Here is a 22,066-nt window from a genome sequence, read left to right on the forward strand (position 1 = left end):
TTATTGAACTGCATTTAATTTAAATATAAGAAAATAAATATTCCAAGTCTCTCTTTCTTAACAGAGAGTGGATTATGAAAGCAGAAGGAGATACAGTATTCAAGTAAAAGCTGTAAACAGATACATTGATGAGCGTTTTTTGAAAGAAGGACTGTTTGAAGACACAACCCTTGTCAAAATCAATGTGGAAGATGCTGATGAACCTCCAGTTTTCACCTTGGAGAACTACATGATGGAGATTGTTGAAGGAGCTATGACTGGTGCACTGGTGGGAGTCGTAACTGCTAGAGACCCAGATGAAGCTGACAGTCCAGTCAGGTCTCTGTCTTAAAATGTGAACAGGCCTCAAATGCAAATGCAAAAGTTGATATTTCCAAAGCCTATTTCTGTCCCTTTCCATAGCTCACAATTGTGTTTTTTTCTGTGATAGCCAGGGTTATTGCAGATGTCACTGTTTGACCCACATCAGCAGGTAAGGACCGTATAGGCACTTAGTCCGTCAGCCACTGGGATGCAAAAGAGGATTGAAAGGGTAAGGTTGTGAGAACTCATGGGTTTAGATAAAGACAGTTGTTTATTCTTATTACTATTGATATATCAAAATAATAATAATGATCATCATCATCAAAGAAAATAAGAGATGGGAAAAATGTAAATGTACAACAAATCCCCAAGAAAAATAAATTATGCAAAAAGACCCAAAACAATTGCTTACCACAAGCCAGCTGACACCCAGCCACTCAACCCAGCAACAGCAGATTCTGCTTTTTTATAGTATCAATGATAAATAGTTTTGCTGTCTCTTAAGGGAGAAAACAGCTAATTAATCTTTAACATGCTATTTATAATTAAAATAGCTTCTTGAATTGGCTGATACCACTGTGTACTATGCAATTGAGACAAACCAGGATACAGCGACAAATGATTGAGACACAAAATAATTTATGGTGTGTAGATTTCTTATAGCAGATATACATATATATTATACTATGGCTTCAGAGCTTTGGACAGTGATTTGTTATGATTTTCCATTTATTTACTGTTATTTATTAGGCTAGTAGTAGGTTAAATTAAATAAGAAAAAAACAATCATGTGTTTACATTACTTGTAAATTACATGTACATGAGCCCCCCTCTAAAAGGGCTCATTTAGTGGTTTCTTTAGATGACTGCAACATCTCCTGTGGAACAATTGAACATTAACACACATCTATAACTTCTTAGTTAGAAATGTTTTGGAGGAAATGGCTCCAAATTGCACATGTCTGCATAGTCCCAAAACTGTGATACAGGTATTGCATCAGAGTGTTCCTTTAGAGTAGAGTATGTAAGTTTTAATATAAAGATGTGTTTTTTGGGCTAAGTGCCATGAAAATGAATATAATTTTGAAACCCTTCCTATCATAAATGATAGCAGTTACTTATAAAAAACAACTTGTGTTGCTTTGCAAATGCCAGGTTTCACACAAACAAATTTAAAAAAATGTGCAACAAAACCTCAATATCTTAGTAATAGAAATTAAAAAATAACAGACACCTCATATAGTTTTTCTGAGAAATGTTTATCAAGAATCAGACTACTAAATAATGCCCAAACAAAACACAATAAATATCTTAGAAAAATTATGAATACCTTAACTAGAGGTGTATAAGTATCCAAATTTGGTTCACATTTTTAGAACTTTCACTTCCAGTATTGTGCCAATTCTTTGATTTATCTTCTTACTGATTTTTAAAAGAGACAAAGTGTAGCTATGACTAACAAGTTAGAGAGCCATTTAACTGCTGATATGTTGTATGAGCTGGAGTCCTAAGCTTTGTCAAGCAGAATTAAAGGCACGATAAAAAGGAATAGTTGCTTGTGGGTTTTCCAAATTGGAGTGGAAAATTCAACTCTTTCAACTATTCAAAGAGGTTTTATTTTCATTAAAAAGACTTTATTAACAACAGCATCATATGGTCCTCTGCTTTGTAGGCCATTAAAAACAACAGTAAATATCTTTTCCGTTTGAACCAATATATTTGGTTGCTATTTCAGTTCATCTCTGTGGTGCAACAAGTGGTTAGACTTCAACAGCTTGGGTGGCATGTGTACATGTACATGTCCATAGCACCCGGGGCCTTTTCAACAAAGACTCAGGAGCACAGAGTCTTCCCTGCAATCATCTCCTGCATAAGGATTTTTTACTCTGTAGTAGTGTCACCTCATTGCAGATAGTTGTCTCTTTGTAATGCCCATTCCTTTGGCATCAGAGCATGTCAGCAATGATAAAATAGATTTGCCATTATACCTCCACTTAGATGTTGATGTTATTCATTTCACAAATAGCAATTTTGCTGTTTCTTTTCAATGAAGTCATTCACCTGCTGTGAGAATGACTTAGAAATAAGAATGAATAATGCATTTCAGATTCAGTTCACATTAATATAGATCTGAGACGCATTTAGTTTTGTAAAAGGAAGAGCTTTGATCTTGGTGACAGTGAATTTTAAATGTTTATACATGTACATTTTTTATGACTTCCGAGTTGTTGCAGCACACATTTATATGTGTATATGCACAGCTCTGTTGTCTCAGCTGACAATAGCTTGCCTCTGATGGAACATTTCAGTACTAGGGAATGTCTTTCCTTTTTTTGGTGCAGGTACTCTATTGTCCACGGCATGCATTTAAAGAGATTGTTCAGCCTCAATGAACACAATGGAGCAATCATTACCACTGAACCTCTGGACCGAGAGATAGCTTCTTGGCACAACTTCACTGTTACAGCCACAGAAACAAGTGAGTAAGAAATTTAAGGAACGCTGGGGTTTTTATACTGTGAACAGTAATTATCCTCTGTATGTGCCCTCTTTTAAGTGGAGGATACATTCTTTTTTCTGATTATATTACTGTTGCTTGCTACACTAAGGAGCATTATTAAAATGATTAGTTAAATAGAAGTGGAATGTATTTGAGCTCCAAGGTCTTGTGCTTTTTCATAAAAGATGACCTTAAGAAAAAAGAAATTGTAATAGGATTGAGAGTGTAATGCTTTCAAGTTACACTGAAGCATAAGAATTGCTCCTGCAGTGCAAGATCTTGTGTTAAATTAGACCCTGGTTAATTTCACACCAGATTTTTGACTAGTGTGAAATTAGCCAGGGTCTAATTTAACACCAGTCAGAAACCTGTGGCTCAAATTAATTGTTAATGTTAAGGCTTAAATCATCTAGATGTCTATTCAGTGACAATTAAAGCCTTGAAGCATGCTTTATATAGATTTCACCTGACAATTTTGTTTGAAAGTCAAATGCAAATTACCCTATTTATGTTTTTGGTGATTTGGTTGCCCTAAGTTTGGAACAACACTAGAAATTTAACAGCTCCTGATTTATAAGGCTGTTTAACAAGATTACTGGGATATTATAAAAGCTAATCCCATTCATCCTCAGGAAGGAGGAAAGCCATATGAAACTGGAGTCAAATCAATAAATCAGACAGATTTTGCCAAATACTCTTAGCACCTGTTCTTTACTCCTGAATCTCAGTTAAATTCCATTTATTGCTATAACCACTTTAAACATACATTCTTAAACTACACTATTTCCAAAAGGGAACCGTCCCTTCAGAATGCTGCTGGAAGTCTACTATAGGATAGCCAGTATCAATTTTCATTGAAATTTTAAACTTGTATTTAGGAATTGATGGTACTATCTTTCTTTTCAGCTTCTCTGTGAGTTTTTAAGCATGAATTTCATTCTCATGTTGTTGGGCAGATGACAGGTGTTGGCAAATTTGATCTCTGGCATGTCTTGAACAGCACTTTGGAAGATAACTTTGTCCTAGATTTCTTTGTTTAGTTAAACAATAAAACAGGAGAGAACCAAAGGTTAAAAATGAATAACTGTCTCCTACAGCAAAAGAAAGCCAAACTTTCACAGTAATAAAAGTTATTGTAGAGAAACGGAGACCTCATTATGTTCAAATGCTTATTCTTTATTTCTTAAATGATGATAAGGTCACTGTCTATAATGATACATTCAAAACAACCAAAGTCAGGTCACCTTGGTCTGGGCATACCTGAAAGAATTTGTATCAGGAACTGGCAGTATATTATTCTTTGAAATATAGTCAAAACATGTACCGTGTGCATGAGACATTTGGTGGATGACATTGTGGCTTCACTGAAGCCAAATCAAAATGGCATTAGAGTTCATCCAAATAAAATGTTCATTGTACCTTAGTCATATATTGAAAATACACTGCAACAGTAATCTCCCTAGGAGCCTGTTGATGCCCTGACATTCATACACTGCGCAAGACTTTTGAATCCATTGCAACAATCACAGGGATCAGAGTAAGAGAGGATTGACTCTTATTTTGGACCTGTGGTATGGATCACCCTATCTTCATGCTATTGAGGGAGTATATTTTAAAAGTATCCAGAAGTAGGTCTAATTTGTTGGAACTTAAATGCCAGCAGGGAGAACTTGCAAGCTGTTGACTGTCATTCCATTTTATGCTTAAAGCTGAAGAAAAATTAAGTTTCCTTTCACAGTTTTTACTTGGTTGTAAGAAACTTTCATCAAATGCAAGGCTGAAGCACAAAGAACAACATCCTAATCCTATCTGAGAGCAAAAAATCATTATTATCCAAGTGGCGGACAGTCAATATTGGTTTTTCCTAAGCTCAATAGTGGCGTCAGTTCTGTTCAATATGTTTTATCAATGATCTGGATGATTGGATCAAGTGCACTCTGTCAGTTTACCTATGGCACCAAGCTGAGCTCTGGGAGGTTGTTCTGTTGAAACATATAAAAGCTCTGCAGAGAGATGTAGGCAGGCTGGATTGATGGGCCAAGGCCAATTGTGTAAGACTCAACAAGGCCAAGTTCCAGGTCCTGCACTTCAGTCAGAATAACCATGTGTAACATTACAGGCCAGGGGCAATGACTGGAAAGCTGCCTGGCAGAAAAAGACCTGGGGATCTGGTCAACAGAGGCTGAACATGAGCCAGTTGTGCCCATGTGGCCAAGAAGGCCAATGGTATCCGGGCCTGGATCAGAACTAGTGTAGTCAGCAGGATCAGGGCAGAGATTTTTTTTCCCCTATCTTCAGCACTGCTAAGGCTGCACCTTGAGTCCTGTGTTCACTTTTGTGCCATTCACTTCCAGAAGGTGCTGGGGCATATCCAGGTAAGGACATCAGAGAGGGTGAAGGCTTTGGAACACGAGTCTATGCAGAGCAGCTCAAGGAGTTGGGGTTGTTTAGACTGGAGAAAAGGAGGCTGAGGGGGAACCTTCTCTACAAGTACCTGAAAGAAAGTTCCTGGGAAGTGGGGGTCAATTTTTTTATGCTATGTAACAAGTAAGAGGATGAGAGGAAAGGGCCTCAAGTTGCACCAGGTGAAGTTAAATTAGATACTGGGAAATTATTTTTCCTGGAATAGGGTTGTCTGGCACTGGAATAAGTTTCCCAGAGAAGTAAATGAGTTGCCTTTCTTTGAAGCGTTTAAAAAAAATTGTGGATGTGATACCTGGGGTCTAGTGGTTTAGTGGTGAACATGACAGTTAGGTAAACATTTGGACTTGATTAACAGAGAAGTCTTTCCAAACTCAGTTATCTATGATTCTGTTATCAGTTTCATTTGATACAGTCAGTCACAACAAAATTAACCCACAACAGCCAAGAGTCATTTTACCATTGAGTCTTGCAGGTGTTTTTTAATGGGGGTCTCCAGACCTGAACTTCTTTGATTATTTCAGTATGGGTAATTATTTCAGTATGGATAATAATAATTTAATATTTAACTGTCACCCTGCCTTGATCACATATATATTTTCATTGATAAAATTTTAACTTTTTTGAGTAGTCCTTTCTTAAAAAACCCTATTTATTTCTTTTATGAAGTAAAGAAATTTGCCTTATCATAAATGATAGTCATGCTATAAAAATATAAAGATAACATTTATTGTTAGTAGTAGTGTTAGTATTATTGTTATCATTACAAGTTTTTGTTCATTTACTTATGTCAATGTAAGATTTCTTTAATCCCCTGCAAATACTGACTGCTGTTCTGTGTCTCGAGATGCTCACTGCTTTTCTTTTCAAGTTACTAATATGGGTCCCTAGAAATTAAAGTGTCATTTTTCACACTGCTCCAGCCTGTCATACTTGACATTCTGTTCTCTTAGTCTTTGTTTTTTAAGTCCTGAAGTTTCTTGTAAAGCTTGTTACAAATTCGATGCTAATTGGGAGATATTTAGATAATGTATTCAGATAATACCATTATCTGAATTCACATTCTGACAATAATTTTCCTGTGTGAGGGATAAAAGTACCTACCTTCACTGTCTACCAAAGTACCTACCATCCACAAATGTTGCCTACGTTCTCTTCAAAATGCAACAAATGCAGTACCTCTGCTTCACCAAAACCATCATTAAATATTCACAAGACACTGATTTCAAGAGTGGCTTTATAATAAGTTGCTCCCTCTCAAAACAAAACAGCTGTGATTTCAGAAAAATTAAAATTTTTCGTATTATTAAAAACTTACATACACACAGAAATGAGAGAAATGCTCTTTCTTGTTATTTAACTGTATACTAAGGGAAAAAAAATCCCACCAAGGCGGCCATGACACTACAACCCGAATATATTAAAGAACTAGAAACATGGCAATTACAAAATCCCCTCCCCCCAAAAAAGAAACAAACCAAACACCCAACTTTCTAATGAAAGAATATAGATGTGATTCCAGCTATGTGCTATCTAAAGGTTTTGTGCAAGCAAAGTGTAGGCTTTAAAGCCAATATAGTACTCACGAATCTTACAAACAAGCAAGGTAAGAATAGGAAAGACTAGCTGGGTCCGTCCTGTGCCTCGTTTCATACAACTGAACCCACCAAAGGTATTCCCTGCTTTCTATTAAAGATTACAAAGATTTCATTCAAAAGACAATGTAGTCAAATCTCTGCCCTACACATCCAATTCTGACTTCAGTAAAAGAATTAAAGTAACTCTTACACTCTTGGTATTACCTCTAAATGGGATGTTTACTACTTTTTATGTTTATCTAACAGAAGCTGAGCACAATTTTGTTGCCTATTGTATTATTATGGATGTTTGATTCTACAAGAGAAGAAACAGATAAAGTCTTTGAATCTAGCCATGAACCTAGCACTGCTAAGTCCACCACTATAGATATCTTCAAGAATGGTGACTCAGCCACTTCCCTGGGCATGCTATTCCAATGCTAGACAACCTTTTTCCAAGAACATTTTCCTAATATCCAATCTAAACTTCCACTGGCTTGTCTTGAGGCCATTTGTCCCTTAGTTGGGAAAACAACTGCAACCAGCTCCCTCCAACCTCCTTTCAGGTAGTTGTAGACAGTGATAAGGTCTCACCTGACCCACCTCTTCTCCAGGCTAAACAACCCCAGCTCCCTCAGCCGATTCTGGTCCACCTGGGCAAAAGTTGGCTCATATTCAACTGCTGTTGACCAGCAGACCCAGATATTTTTTTTCCTCTGGGTAGCTTTCCAGCCACTCTTCCTGAAGCCAGTAACTCTGCTTTGGGTTGTTGTGACCTAAGTACAGAACCTGGCATGTGCCCTTTTTGGAACTCACACAACTGGCCTTAACCCATAAATCCATCCTGTCCAGATCCCTCTGCATAGCCTTCCTTCCCTCCAACAGATCAACACTCCTGCCCAGCTTGGTGTCATATGCAAAATGACTGAGGATATACTCAGTTCCCTCATGCAATTCATTGATAAAGATACTAAACAGAACTGGTCCAAATATTATATGGTCCCAGGTGGATCCCTGGGAACACCACTTGTTCTGGGCCCCCAGCTCAACTTTACTCCAGTCACCACTGCTCTCTGAGCTTGGATATCCAGCCAGTTTTACCCCACAGGACAGTGCACCTGTCCAAGCCATGAGCTGCCAATTTCTCCAGCTGTACCTGCTGTATTCATTGCCTTTTTTTTTTCAGATAACATGCTTACAAACATTTTCATTTCATAAAAAATTAGGTTTTTTCAGCCTAGTCTACATGCAACTTTTGTACCACGGTATATCATTGCTTTCTCTTGTCTGAGGTAGTTTTAGCAGTAGAACTTCGTGTGAAGGCAGTAAATGCAGGAGAAATGCCTTATATTATGAATTTTCCTTTGCATACAGGAATAAGCTGTACTGACATATCTATATATCTTTTATAACTAAAGCCACAGCAATAGTGTACTTGGGTAACAGGAACAATACATCTTCTGTGAGCACTAAGCCTATGAATTAAACCTGTAGTGTAGATAATTTTTGGAACAAAAGTATTTGTACCAAAACTAAACACTCAGTCTATGAAGCCTGTCAGCAGTAATGCCTTAGATATATCTGAGCGAAATCACACTTCTGCGTTTACAGATCAGTGGATAGAAGAGCTCTGTTTTTCCAAATTGATTCTGAGCTTTCTGCCTTGGCTAGGGTAGATTTTCAATATCCACTGTGATTTATCCATGTCTAGAAGTGGCAGAAATATTTTTAAAATAAATATTTTTGAATTTTTTCCCAAAGCTTCAAAGTCTGGAAACATTTAAGAAGAGGAGGAGTAACAGAATTTGTTAATGGAATGAGTATGACCAATCATTGCAGTAACCATGATATTAAGGGATGTAAGACGGTGCAGCCAGCTCTTCCATTTCCCCTAGCAAGACTCTCTTGCTCAGCCACCAGAGCCCTGCCTAGGGCCTGGGGATCCAAGCCCATGCCCAGGTATGCTGCTGACCTGTTTGCAGGCTCAGCCAATAGCACTGCTGAGCACGTGTTTTAGAGACCCACAATGTGAGGTCAGTCCCTTGGATTGACACAGACAAGGCTTTGCCTTCAGCAGCACCTATGTACAGGACTCCCATCAACGACAAGCACAGGCAACCTACTCTCCTCTGCTTCTGGGAAGGCACGAGATCTCTGATGCAGACATATACACACACATGCACAACACTCTCCAGATTCACAAGCACACACTCATGTAAGAGCCTGAATGAGATACAGGACTCCAGGTGGCTCTTTAAAGGTGCTGTTTATTTCATAGATTGAAGTCACAGCAGTCCTGAGTCATGGGTAACAGAGCCAAGCCTATAGTCATCAGCATCAGCTTATAGGCAAAATCTGAAGCACTTTAACTCTGCTTAAAATTTATTTTATAGCTTTCTTTACTAAGCATCTTAATACATAAAAACCAACCAGCATCATACACAATACCTTTACAATTACCTCTAGCCTATCATAACTACCATCATTACTCTATTATGTTACAGTTTCAGCTTAAAGTTGTTTTTCAATTTTCTTGCAGTGGAAAATTCTTAGACCTTTTTCTACTTGGTAAAAACATAGGTTTTGTTTGCCTATAGTATCTTGCTTTTCTTGAGATTTCTTTCTGCTTGCTGAAAACATCTTTCATGGTCAACATATTTTTTGCTCTAGCATAAAACCTGTTTCCAACTAATCTTGTCTTCTTAGTTGTCCAGTAACAACTGGCTCAGCAATCCTTAATTTAGACATCTTTTACTCTTCTATATCAAAACTTGCTTCTATCGCTATTCCTCTTTCAGGTTCCACATTCAGAGCTTCTGAAAGCTTCACATGCTTCTGCTGAGCATTCATATCTGTAAAACTTTCTTGTAAACTTTCATCTTTTCCAACACACACACACACTCATGGATCCCTTCTTCTTCTGTTTGTCCAACACTCCTTCCTGTATCTCAAGTCCTCTTATCAATTTCATGGGTCCCCAACTCAGCAGCTAGTGCACACTTGATGCCTGCTGGCAAACCCACACACTGATCCCTCATGTACCCCACATTTGCACGTCCCCCCTAAGCATAGACCTCTCCTACACCCAAAGACCCCTAATCACTGTGGAGTCCAGTTTAAAATTTGTCAGTAAAAACATACACAAACCCCATGCATGACAAGTCTGAGGAGGATACAGACAACCGTCCTCTATGCTCCTGAGTCAGCAGCTGGCATTACAGAGTCCTATCCCACTCCAGTATCTGCAAACAATTTTCATTCACACATATGCAGGTAACACCAGTAGCTGCCACTTAGTCTTTGCAGCACACATACATATGCAGTGAGAGAGAGTGAGATTATGCAGAGATATGCTAAGAAAACATTATTAAGAAGATGTAAGCTAGTGAGACAGACTGATGATCAGGTGCAAGGCTCAGCCAGACAAATGCACTGACTGGCCCTGTTTTGCACACAACCATCCCCTTCCATACCCTTTTGTAGCTTAGCTCTCTTTGTTAGTCTCTGCATGTATCCCATGGGTCCGTACACCCCTACTGAGTCCCCATTTCCCCAGATCTGGGGTCTCTCTAATTTAAAGTTTTGCCAGTTACAAAGTCCTAGTTGATCTAGCTGGAACTGCTGTCCTGTGGTTTTTAGATGGCCCACCAATTATCATTAAGTTTGTTTCTTGTCATAGTCTCTGTGTTTGTTTTGTCAGGTCTGTGCCTTGGTATGTTTTGTGTGTTTTCCCCTTTTTCTACATTGGTTTATCAATTGTCAAGGTCACTGATCTGATGGAAAAAATATTCTCACACTTCCAGGTGCCCACATCAATTAGTATATCTGACCAGGTTAGGTTTTCATCACCCCCTCTATCACTTGTCCCTCAAGTTTTTGTTCCAGTATATTCATGTTTATGGCTTCCTCTTACCCGTGGAAGAGTTGTCACTCTCCTACCACCATAACCTTAGATACATCTAGTACAGTAAATTTTTCCTCAACAACAAAGCATTACTTAATTTTTCCTGATTTGGTTTTATTTTTACATTTAAATCAGTTTCTGACTGGGTAAAGGAAAGCATGAACAAATCCAAAATTTTACATGAAATATCTTCTTTCTAGGTATACTATTAAAATGGTACTATATTATTATGTCATTATAAAAATACATCTATAGATCTTTGTGATTATTTTCTTCCCTGCAGGATATAGGTAAAATTTTCTAATGTTTACATTACTTTAAAATATGTAGTAGATTATTTTTAACTTTTTTATTTCTGTCTTTTTTTTAATCATTAGGAAATCCTGAAAAAATTTCAGAAGCAAATGTGTATATCCAAGTTCTCGATGTTAATGATAATGCACCAGAATTCCCTAAAAGTTACGAAACATTTGTTTGTGAAAATGCAGTTTCGGGACAGGTGAGTATGTAAAAGCTAGCTGACATTTTTCTCATTACAATGAAGTTTTGGTCTGATATTTAGCATTGATTCTTTCATTTCTGTGAGTACAGACTGTGTTTTTTCTATTTCCAAAATTATTTCTGTTGATATATGCATAGTATGAAATTTAAATTTTATTACAGTGAAGCATATTTTTCCCCTTTAAAAATAAAACCTGTGTGTCTTGTTTGTTTTTAAAAACAAGCAATAAAGTACAGGCAGAAACTTCTGAAAAAAATTCAGGCACTAATTTGTTTCATGTTAAGATCACAGATGAAAAACCTATACCCGGTAACTTCAGCAATAGCATAAGAACCAGGCTTAGATCAACTTCAAGCCAGATTAATTGTGTCCTTCAATTTATTGTGAACTGAATTCAAATCCTGACTAGTTCTGTGCAAGTCTGAAAATGTTTAAGACACAGCCCTTACACCACCTTTTCTAGCTGGCAGCTTAAGCTATTGTTGTATTAAACATCCTTCCCAGGAGGTTATTTTCCATTTCCTACTTGATATCCACATGAATGGGTATCATCAGTCAGCTGCCCCAGTTCCCAGGTACACTGCTGTCTTTCCATTTTCCTCCTGTTAAAAATAAACTCCAGGATGTTCAAAGTCAGTTTGGGAATTTTTTGTTTGTTTTGGTTTAGGTCTTTTTTAAAGAAAGTGATACAAAATAAAAAACAACATCCAAAAAACCCAACCAAACACAAAAAAGCTACATAGAGACAACTCTGTTTGCTTTCCCACCACCCTAAAGCATTATTTGGACATTAAAAAAGACCTTTGGGATATCTGTGGTGGTTAGGTTCAAATATTCTGTTAGGTTGATTTCTGTATCAAAGAGCCTCTTTTTTATGTCATTTTGGTTTACTTTGACCTCGATTAGTCTGCAGTTAAATAAATCTTTTCCTGTTGCTCAGGTGATCTCTTTATAGCCTTTTGCATCCATTTATATGCTTCTCTATCAGCAACTACCTTGTCTGTTCTGCATTTGGAAATCTTCCTGCTTGCAAAGGCTACATCCTGTTTAGGAGGTATTTGGAGCAAGTAATTTCTATTGGTCTTTGGGTATCTCATTGACAGATAAAAGTGCAGGCATTAAATCAACTGCAACTTATTCTCCTTGGTTTCAAGACACCATTAATTAAATATGGGCACTTATAACATGGATATTTGTTATCCATGTTTTAGTCTTGCTTACAAGATAAAAACCCAGGTGATTTATTTCTAGAGGATTCTAATATTCCATAGTTGCCTACTGATACATGACATCTGTATGCTAACCTAGCAATGGCTACTTTTCAATATCAATTACACATATATATATGAAGTATTTTGAGAACCACTGGATAAGATGGTCCTGTAAAGAATAGCAGTTGCTAACAATAGCAATTGCTAACAATAGCAATTGCTAACAATAATAATACTTTCTTTATGCATGGTACACTGAATAACTCTTTGACATTGCAATACATGAATGAAGGATGAACATGATATTTTTCTCAATATATAGAAAGGTATAATGTGATTTTATGTTGGTTTTGTGTTGGTTTTTTTTGGTTTTTTTTCATAGTTCTAAGTTTTTGAGAAGCATCTTTAGTTTAGCCTGTGGAGACTGTGACAGTAATGGCAAATAATTTTCTCATTAACAAATTTTCTTAGGAAGAACAACAGGAAACTGCCACTGAAGTGCATAATTATCACAGTCAGAGTTTATGATATTTTATTCAGTGTTTATGATTTAAACAGAATTGTTAGATGATGTCTCTTCTTTGATGTTATTAATTTTTTTAAAAAAAAAATTCATTTACAGAAAAATCTCTTTTTTTTTCTCAGCAAGAAACCAAAAGATTCAAATATGATTTTATAGGTGGCGTGGTTTTCCACTGAATAAGAAAACTTACATTCAGGAGAATCAGTTTAAGCAATTAAAGTACTTAATCAGGACATAGCATACCTTTTTATCTTAACTATATTTCTGCAGTCAATTTCAAACAGCTATGGAATGTGCTTACATATTGAGATCAAAGATTGTATAGCTACATTATCACACTTCAGTTTCTAAAGCAGGTATGTCTACCCTTTTAGGTGGAATCATTGTGCTGAGAGATGCTTTTGGAGATATTCTACACTTCTGCAATTCACTTCTTTTCCTGATCTGAGCTATGTCTAATTTCATGGGATAGTCCAAAATATATTTGCATGAGTTTACAGTGTTTAGGGGAAAAGGAAGGAAATAAACTGCAGAGGAAAAGATACCACTAAAAAATGAATTGTCTTATTCAATCTAGACTTTATCTTGGTGTCAGCCCAGTTTAATATAAAAGTAATTTAGAGTGAGATCACAATTAAGTTGTTTTTTTTTTTTTCTATACATAGCCTAAGAGTATGCTGATTTGTGATACAGAATATAAAACACCTCATGAGTAAAACTAATTGTTGTCCTAATTATCCAGACTTAGACACAGTTAATAATAGCTTCAGTCTAGATGAGAGGGCTTGCTTTGAAGTTTTGCATTTTCTGAAAGATTATGAAAATTCTTGGTCTGCTTTTATTGACTGAGTTCTGACCTTCAAACCCCTGCATGGTGTTTCTGTGAGAGTTACAGCTATGTTTAGCTTAGCCTCCAAAAGTAATTCAAACAAAAGGGTTAGATTCTAGTCTGTGGGACTATAATCCAAATTTGACAATAAAAATGGATATAAAGAAGATAGATAGGTGGTTTTGGCATCATGCTGAATGCATTCATCATGTTTATTACACATTTTGAATGGAATTTTCACTATCCATTTAATGTTATAGTTTAGTACTATCCTATAATCCAGAAGTCAGCTGTATACTACACCACAACTCAAGTTTTCTTTAAAACATTGAAAAGAACACTTACACTGGACCACCACCATTAAATAAATTGCTTTCCAAATGAATTGAACATGAAAGTTGTTAAACAGCCTTCTATCCCACTACAGATATAGTTATCATCAGATAAAATAGAGCAATATTAATAGGACATTCAAACCTGTGATTTCCTTTTGATTGGACCTTTTGACTTTATAATTACATGTAAACACAGTAAATGATGACCACAATATTCTATTAATTTTTTATATTTACCATTTATGGGTGTGTACAGTAAGTATAAACCTTTGAACTTCAAAGGAAATATTCTTTACAAATAGTCAAAACACCAAGATGACCAAATGCACATCAAAGGTTAACACTAGAGATATCTCATCAAGAGTGGATGCCAAAAAACCTTAATTCTCAAAATATTATTAAATTAAATTAAGCAAATTAATTCATCTGGAAGATACAGCTTGAAAGTTTGATGTAAACTGTATCAAAATGCTTACATTATATCTGTAACCAAGCTGAACATACAGAATGTATCTATGCATGGTAATTTCAGCCCTTTTGTGGATATTGATTTTCTTCCTATTAGAGAAGAAGCTGTTTTCAGCTGAAGACAAGCTATACTTAACATACCTATATTCTGAACTAATGCTGATATCTCTAATGCATATTTATTCTGATAATTCTGAGTTCCTCTAGTTTGGGGATCACTTATGTAGTGACTTTAATACTGCAGCTTTCTTAGCAATTTTTTATTAGATTGAGAGAAGCGATTGAGTATTCAGGAACTTTGAGTCAGAGGTAAGAAAAAAAGCAAATTTATTTACTCAGTACTTGGTACATAATAAAATAATAAGCAGTTACAGTGAAAGTGAAAAGTACTCATTCGCTGGTACTTCTCTACATAATGAAATGTTGACAGAAGAAAAGAGAGCAAATCTTTAAACAAATTCTATGAGCATATGATTAATGTTAAAAATGAGTAGTTTGCTAAAAGAGACCCCTTCTAACAAATCATGATGCAAAATTATTTTTCCTAGCAGAGAAATGAAAGTGAGAGCTAAGACAGTGTTTATTATTTCATATTGTGTGTTTTCTCCAACATTTATTAAAAGCATCTGAGCAGTAATGATAAGAAAATAAAAAGTAAAAAAAAAAAAACAACAATGAATACATATTTTGGAGTGTAAAAACATGATGAAGCTGTGAAAGAAACGTATAATGGAACAGACTCTTACACTGTAGATCCATACCTGTAGATGCACTGAGTGTAACGTGATGTTTTGAAACAATGGGCACAGTGGCACATGGAAAATTCTTTTCTGTTTCATGTGGGACATGATTCTGCAACATTATCTCTTAGCAGAATGGCACAGGTGGGAGAACTTTACTAGCATACGTGAGCAAACACAAAAAAGCACCTCAGTGTCATGGCATGAGCTTTGTAATTGTTAATCCTTTCCAGATAAGCACACAATTTTATTTATAGCTGAGCAGAAGCTTTAGAGTAGACCCAGATAAATTAGTTCAATACTGTGTCAATTTGCTATTCAAAGCAGAAGCAGTCAACAGGAGAACCTGGGTCTTGAGGAAAAAGGTCTACAGCCAGTGGAACATCCAGTGCTGACTATGATAATTAAGACTTTAATATTTTACTTGCTCTAAACTCTGATGATCAGCAAATATTATGAGACTGATAAAATCTTACTGTGTATAAAACTTCTGCCAATTTGAACAAAACCAGTTCTTTACTCCCAAAAGAAATGAGCGGCTAGGTCTCTTACATCCTGTAATCCACAGCAGAACTCCTATTGAAGGATGTTTTGTGGAAAACAAAGAAGCTGAAGTGGAAAGAGAGAGGTGACAAATACGTTTCTATTTCCCTCCATCTCTCTAATGGGATTAGTAAGACTAACACTCAAAGGACTCAAAATCCTACACTCAGAGTTCTCTAGCAATAAAATTAAGAGTTGCTATTCAAATGGACAATTTATGCCTTAAGTTTAACTTGGTTCAAAGCCTGTAGAAGCAGACAGGGCTGTACAGAGAAATTTTGATCTGCCTTCTGGACCTCTCCATAATTCCAATTCAGTAAGACTGTTTAGAGTTGGGGAAATAAATTCCCAATGAAGCATTATCAAGATTACCTGGCAATCAACTACTCCATAATCCACAATTTTTATTTACAAGATAAACAGAGCATAGATACCATTTCCACAACCTGGGCTGGCATGTGTATAAGGAATTTCTTCCTTTTTCAGTTTGCAAGGATGGGAATTTTTGTTCAGATAGATTACTCACATCTGACTTACCAGGCCAAATATCTTCTTATTGTTGCCATCTACACTTATCACAAGTGCTAACAGTGAAATTATGTCTGGTGTCCAGATTCCAAACCTTCACCTCCATATAGGCCTGAAATTAACATCTTTCTGTTTCCAATCTATGCTCCCTCAAGAATCTCTCTCCTTTGTACATCAGGACATCACTGAAAAGTTATTCTTCAAAAAACAAATAAAAAGATTTCAAAAGTCCTCACATTTCCACAGAGTGAAAAAACAGATTTTAAATAAATTCACATGTGAAGAGGGAACACCATTAAGGATACAAAGCTTTTGGTGTGTAAGCCACATTTTGCATTCTGCTGTGATGATTTAATCAAACTTGGCTTGTTTAAAAAGGAAAAGAATGTGTGATGAAGTTCTAGATCTTTGACTGAAAAAAGATTTAACCAGAAAAGAGTTTTCATAGGCACAGATGGAAAGCAGCACTAGTCACTTCCATTGACTTACTGCTTCAGTTTAAAAGCACTGCTTGTATCATTCAAGTGATCTGTGGTTTGAGTGAAGTTGAGGGTTCAAATTCTTATTTATAAATCTCTATGAGGCATGAGATAAAATAGAGTCCAAGTTCAATTCAACCCTTTCTTTTCTAAAAATTTGAAAATTGGTGGGTTTCCAGCAGTTTCCTTTCCTCCTGATCAGCAAGGATGTTCGCTAATATATGCTGATAAATAAACACTTACTGATAAATATAAGAAATATTGACTTTTTAAAGAAGAAATATTGCTAATTATGTTAACTGTGTGGTTGTTTATTTACAGAGATGAAAAATATTGTTTTGAATGCTGTTATTTTTTATCTTGCAATGACTGTCTGGTTTGACATATTTCTAAATGAAGGCTACTTTGTTTTCTTAAGAAAAAGCAGCCAAAAAAATTCCATAATCAATCTGTTATAATATCCAGAATCAACATTCCAACACATGAACTTGTCAACTTATGTCACTTCTGGAGCTACATTGTACCAGTTAAATGATGTCAGTGTGTTTGTGAACTCAAAGGGAATGAGTTTTGTGTAAAAGGATTTCTTCAAATGTAGAATAATATACTGTTCACCTTGGATTAAAAAAAAAAAAAAAAAAAAAAAAACCCCGAAACTTTGTAAATGTTTATGTTTTTCATTTATGGAGACTTCATTTGCTTCTGTTCCTTTGATCTGGAAAACCTCTTACATTTTCTTAAGATTTTAATGCCTGCTTGTCTCAAATGGATGAAAACTTAAAGCAGAGTACTTGCAGAATATGTGTCAACAAACCTATTTGGGTATTTGATGAATATTTGCATATTATGCACTCAATACAAATTCATGGATCACATCTTCAACGTCAATAGTTTAACGTATCCATTATATCCTTTTTATTGTTTTAAAGGACCAGGAAATTCTTTTACCCTTAAATAACTCTGTTCCCTTATTTTTCCAGCAAATTCAAAGCATCAGTGCTGTGGATCAAGATGACTCAGCAGAAGGTCACCGTTTTTCATTCTCATTGGCTCAGGAGGATGCAAACAGCTCACATTTTACTGTCAAAGACAATCAAGGTAGTGTCAGTCATGCAGCTATTTAAGATCTTCCTAATGGAAAATGCATCCTTCCAGCAGGTTCTTAATTTCTTAAAACTTTCCATTTAAGTAGAAATTTTCATTATAAGAATTGGACATGTCCTGAGGTCCATTTCAAAACAGTAATTCAATAATATCAAAGAGTTTATTTTCCTTTTCAAGTGAATAATATAAATAGCAAAAGGCAGTTTTGTTTCAAGGAAAGAAAAAATAGCTGAGATGAAAAATACACCGGTATTCCTTAAAAATAATTTTCTTAAAGTTGAATATAATGGTCAATTCCAACTTTCTTGTTAAAATTATTTACCTGAGAAATAGGATTATCAGAAAGAGAAAATTGATATAAATATAGGACTGCTATTTCATTAATTCAACAAGACCAACATTATAAAGACAGATAACTAGGAATGCAATCTTATTTCATAAGATATAATATAAAGCAAAACCATAATGAGATGAAAATGTAGGTGCAATATCCCATGGAATTTCAAGGAGGTGACCATTTAGAGTCATTCTACAGAAACTACAAAGAAAATCTTCAGACTAAGCTAAAGTACACATCTTTCTTATTGACCATACTAATTATTTGAATGTTCTGGCTAAGGGAACAAATCAATGGAAATCAGTTTTGGAAAGTTCCAAATACGTTAAATGGAAAACTGCTTCTCAATTATCTTCATAGTAAGTCAATGTATCAATAAGAATATCAATTCCCATCTTCATTAGCCTCTCACTTCGTTCCAGGAAGAGAAGTCATTACATTAAGGTCAAATTGTGCACAAGCCCATGTGCCTTTCTCACCTTTCCTCTTTCTGCCCAAAAACCCAAGCAGATCATCACACAAAGTAACACATTCGGTTCCTTTTGATGGCTACTAATGGGGAAAACAAAACTTTTTGAAATATGATGCAATCAGATTTAGGTCTGTCCATTTTTGCCATATTCAACAGTAATAGCTGGTGGAGTAATGATAGCCCTAAGGAAGATGAAAAGAGACTGTAGATCTGTAGTATTTTATCTCAGAGTTACTCTCTGAACTATGATAGAAATATAGAACATCTTATATGTGAGGGAGTTAACTTTAGTGGATTGTTTGTATAGATGTATTTCACAGATAATGATAGAAACTTTTTTTCCCTCTACTTCTACTTATGCACACATGCAGTCTTTTGTTCTGCCGTGAGAAAAAATTCTGACATGGATATATTTCTAGATTCTTTTTTCTTCTTTTCATTCACATGAATGTAGACAGGACTATTTTGTTTTACAGCAAGCTAAGTTACTTATTTGAATTGACTGACATGCAGCAGGACCTGAATTTATGCTATTTATTGTATTTTTTACGGAAAAGATTTCTAAACTCCAATAGTTAAATACAAAGCATAGTGAAAGCATCTGAAACTTTTTGCTATTTTAGGTGGTAGAAGTCCAGCTAGCTTGAGATTTTGTGCCAGAAAAGAAATAAAAGACTATTTTAGTGGATTTTTTTCCTTGCTTTCTCTTCTTTCCCTTGCCACCTGTTTTCACTATGTGCTGCTAGCCATGCTTTTTAACCTTTTTGAATGGCAAACTGTCTATATTTTATCTGTGAACTTCTGGCTTGGTAGCAGCTGGATGCATGGAACAATTTTAAGAACCAATTAATTAGTCTGAGCAGGTGTCAAGTACTGAAAAGTATGTCAATTTCTTTAGCTTGAACATTAAAACCGGAGTTCTTCAGTCAAATTTTATTATTTCCCCCTGGAGTACATACATCAAAAATAAATGCAATTTATTCATAATTGACAAAATATGCAGCAAACGTCAGTGCCTGCTTTACTTTTTTTAACTTACTTAATATGTAGCTTTGCAGAATACCATTGGTTTTGAATAGGTCAGATTCCAATCAATATTTTTGTTGTGGCTACAAAATATATAATATTTTGTATTTAAATAATATATATAATATTTTGTATATTATAATTTGCATATCATCATAATAATTTATCTTCTAGATAACACAGCTGGAATTTTCACAGGAAAAAGTGGCTTCAGGAGGGAAGAACAGTTTTTTTTCTACTTGCCAATCTTAATTCAGGATAACGGAACCCCACCACTGACGAGCACAAATACTCTGACTGTCACTGTCTGCGACTGTGACACTGAAGTCAACACCTTCTACTGCAGATATGGAGCTTTCATGTATTCCTTGGGTCTCAGCACAGAGGCTTTAGTTGCTGCTTTGGCTTGCATATTAATATTCCTAGGTAAGTACAAGGAAGAAAAAGGGCTTTGTTACTTAACCAATCACTCTGTAAAAGGAAGCAAAGATGGATCCTTGAATTGAAGACTGTAAGTACTGTGCCATTGGTAAAAATTGAAATAAGGCAAATTTTTCATTTCTTTCCTGTTTTCTTAACTATAATTTCTCCCTTCCTCTCCCCAGTTTTCAGTTAAATTTCAATTCTAGCACAATTACCTAAAATCTGGGCATAGTTGAGCCGTGGTCCTCTTTATTCTCCTGACATTTCAATAGCAAAGATTTCAGAGCCCAAAGTCTGTATTGATCACAGGTAAAGCTGAAGACAACATTACACAAGAAAACCTTCTAGTATAGGAATATATTAAAAGAATATTTTAGTTCTGCCTACCCTATTCAATCTACCTTAGGAATGGCAAATGTAGAAATGAGATCAATTATGAATAATAAAAGGAAAAGACAATCTGACATCAGAAAGCTCCAGACACAGGGAGTTTCTCTGCCAATTAAAGTTACATCTCTAGACAGCAATTTGTCCAAATGTTAGACATCTCCTTTTTCTTCTCAGGAGACTCCTCCAATAAATTTAGGAATTTGTGGATGTGAAAACTGGGATTGGGAGTGGTTCAAATGCACAGGAGTTTTTTCTAGTACCTCTGTAAAGGGTCGTGCACAGCTGGCAAACAGCTCCCAAAATCAAACCAACAACTCATGGCTGGCCATTCAAGACACCAGTCATTTCCTGACTCTATAGCAAAGCCCAGGGATGCACTAGTTCCCCTACATCCATGTCCTGGTTTCCAATCAAGGACATAGGAACATACAATGAATTTGTTTTTCTAGGCTTGCCTGCACTTCCAGAGTTGTCTTGTTTAAATCTGAGCTTAGATATCTGCTTTATGTCTTTCGGTCAGTTTAAGCTTACAGGTCAGTGTGCATTTCAAGTTTTGTTTGATGGTTGCAGGGTATCTGAATAGGTTCACTTGGTGTTATTGACCTCAGGAACTGAGGATGAGACAAACTCTATCACTGCATTATCCAGGCCATCAGAGGAATTATTCATCAATGATATCTTGGGTCCTTGCAGAAAAGTTTTCTCTCCAGGTTGAATAAACCCATGGCGTCTAGTAAGCCTATTCATATCACAAAAGTCAAAGCATTGATATAGATAAATATATTAGTCCAAAAGAAGAAAAAGTCTAATCTACTACACTGTTTACAAACATAAATATTTAAAATTCCTTAATTTAAAAAATTTACTTTAATAATAATTTTAAATTAAATAATAAAATATTCTCTATATAATAATTTTGCCATTTATCTCTGAAAACTATTTTTCAAGTAGGAAGTATACTATAAGAAGGGTTCACCAGACAAAGTGTTTGGAAAGTTAAAACCACCTGTTTTGTGAATATGTAGTAGAAATTCATGGTTCTAGTGCTTTCAAGTCCTGTTGGTATCTCCCAAACATATAGAATAGTTTATTGTAAATAAGTAGAAAAAAGAACTACTTCATGTTTCTCATATTCTTAAGTCAGGTGAATTCTGTAATTCTTGGTAGTTGTATCATATCCTGAGTAAAAAAACTACATAAGAAGAACTGGAGCAAGATATAGTTTAAACTGAAAGAATTGATCTCTCTGAAAGTCATAGAGTAATTCATAGGGATGTTCAGTTAAAGTGAAATCATGTGGGATTAAAAAAAGAATGCTTTAAAAGAAAAATTAAGAAACATTTCACATATGAAAGAAATAAGATTGTCTGATTCATATAGGCCTTCAGAGTAAAATGACACAGAACTTAGTGAGTCTTAAAATTTGCAAACCAGCACAAGAGAAATAGTTG

The 22,066-nt window shown here is 35.5% G+C and overlaps 1 protein-coding gene across 4 annotated transcripts in view; it reads left to right on the forward strand.

Moving 5' to 3' along the window:
• CDH19 (cadherin 19) overlaps positions 1-22,066 on the forward strand; it is a 111,585-nt gene that overhangs the window by 88,417 nt on the left and 1,102 nt on the right. For 3 of the 4 annotated variants that reach the window (XM_066328480.1, XM_066328490.1, XM_066328509.1), the window contains 5 exons: positions 65-318; positions 2,646-2,782; positions 11,083-11,204; positions 17,844-17,961; positions 19,977-20,228. In XM_066328480.1, the coding sequence (XP_066184577.1) occupies positions 65-318; positions 2,646-2,782; positions 11,083-11,204; positions 17,844-17,961; positions 19,977-20,228 (883 nt within the window). The remainder of the gene's footprint in view (positions 1-64; positions 319-2,645; positions 2,783-11,082; positions 11,205-17,843; positions 17,962-19,976; positions 20,229-22,066) is intronic. The other variant, XM_066328501.1, reaches the window with a different exon arrangement.

Source organism: Sylvia atricapilla, chromosome 1, assembly GCF_009819655.1.
Source record: "Sylvia atricapilla isolate bSylAtr1 chromosome 1, bSylAtr1.pri, whole genome shotgun sequence".
NCBI classification, from domain to species: domain Eukaryota; kingdom Metazoa; phylum Chordata; class Aves; order Passeriformes; family Sylviidae; genus Sylvia; species Sylvia atricapilla.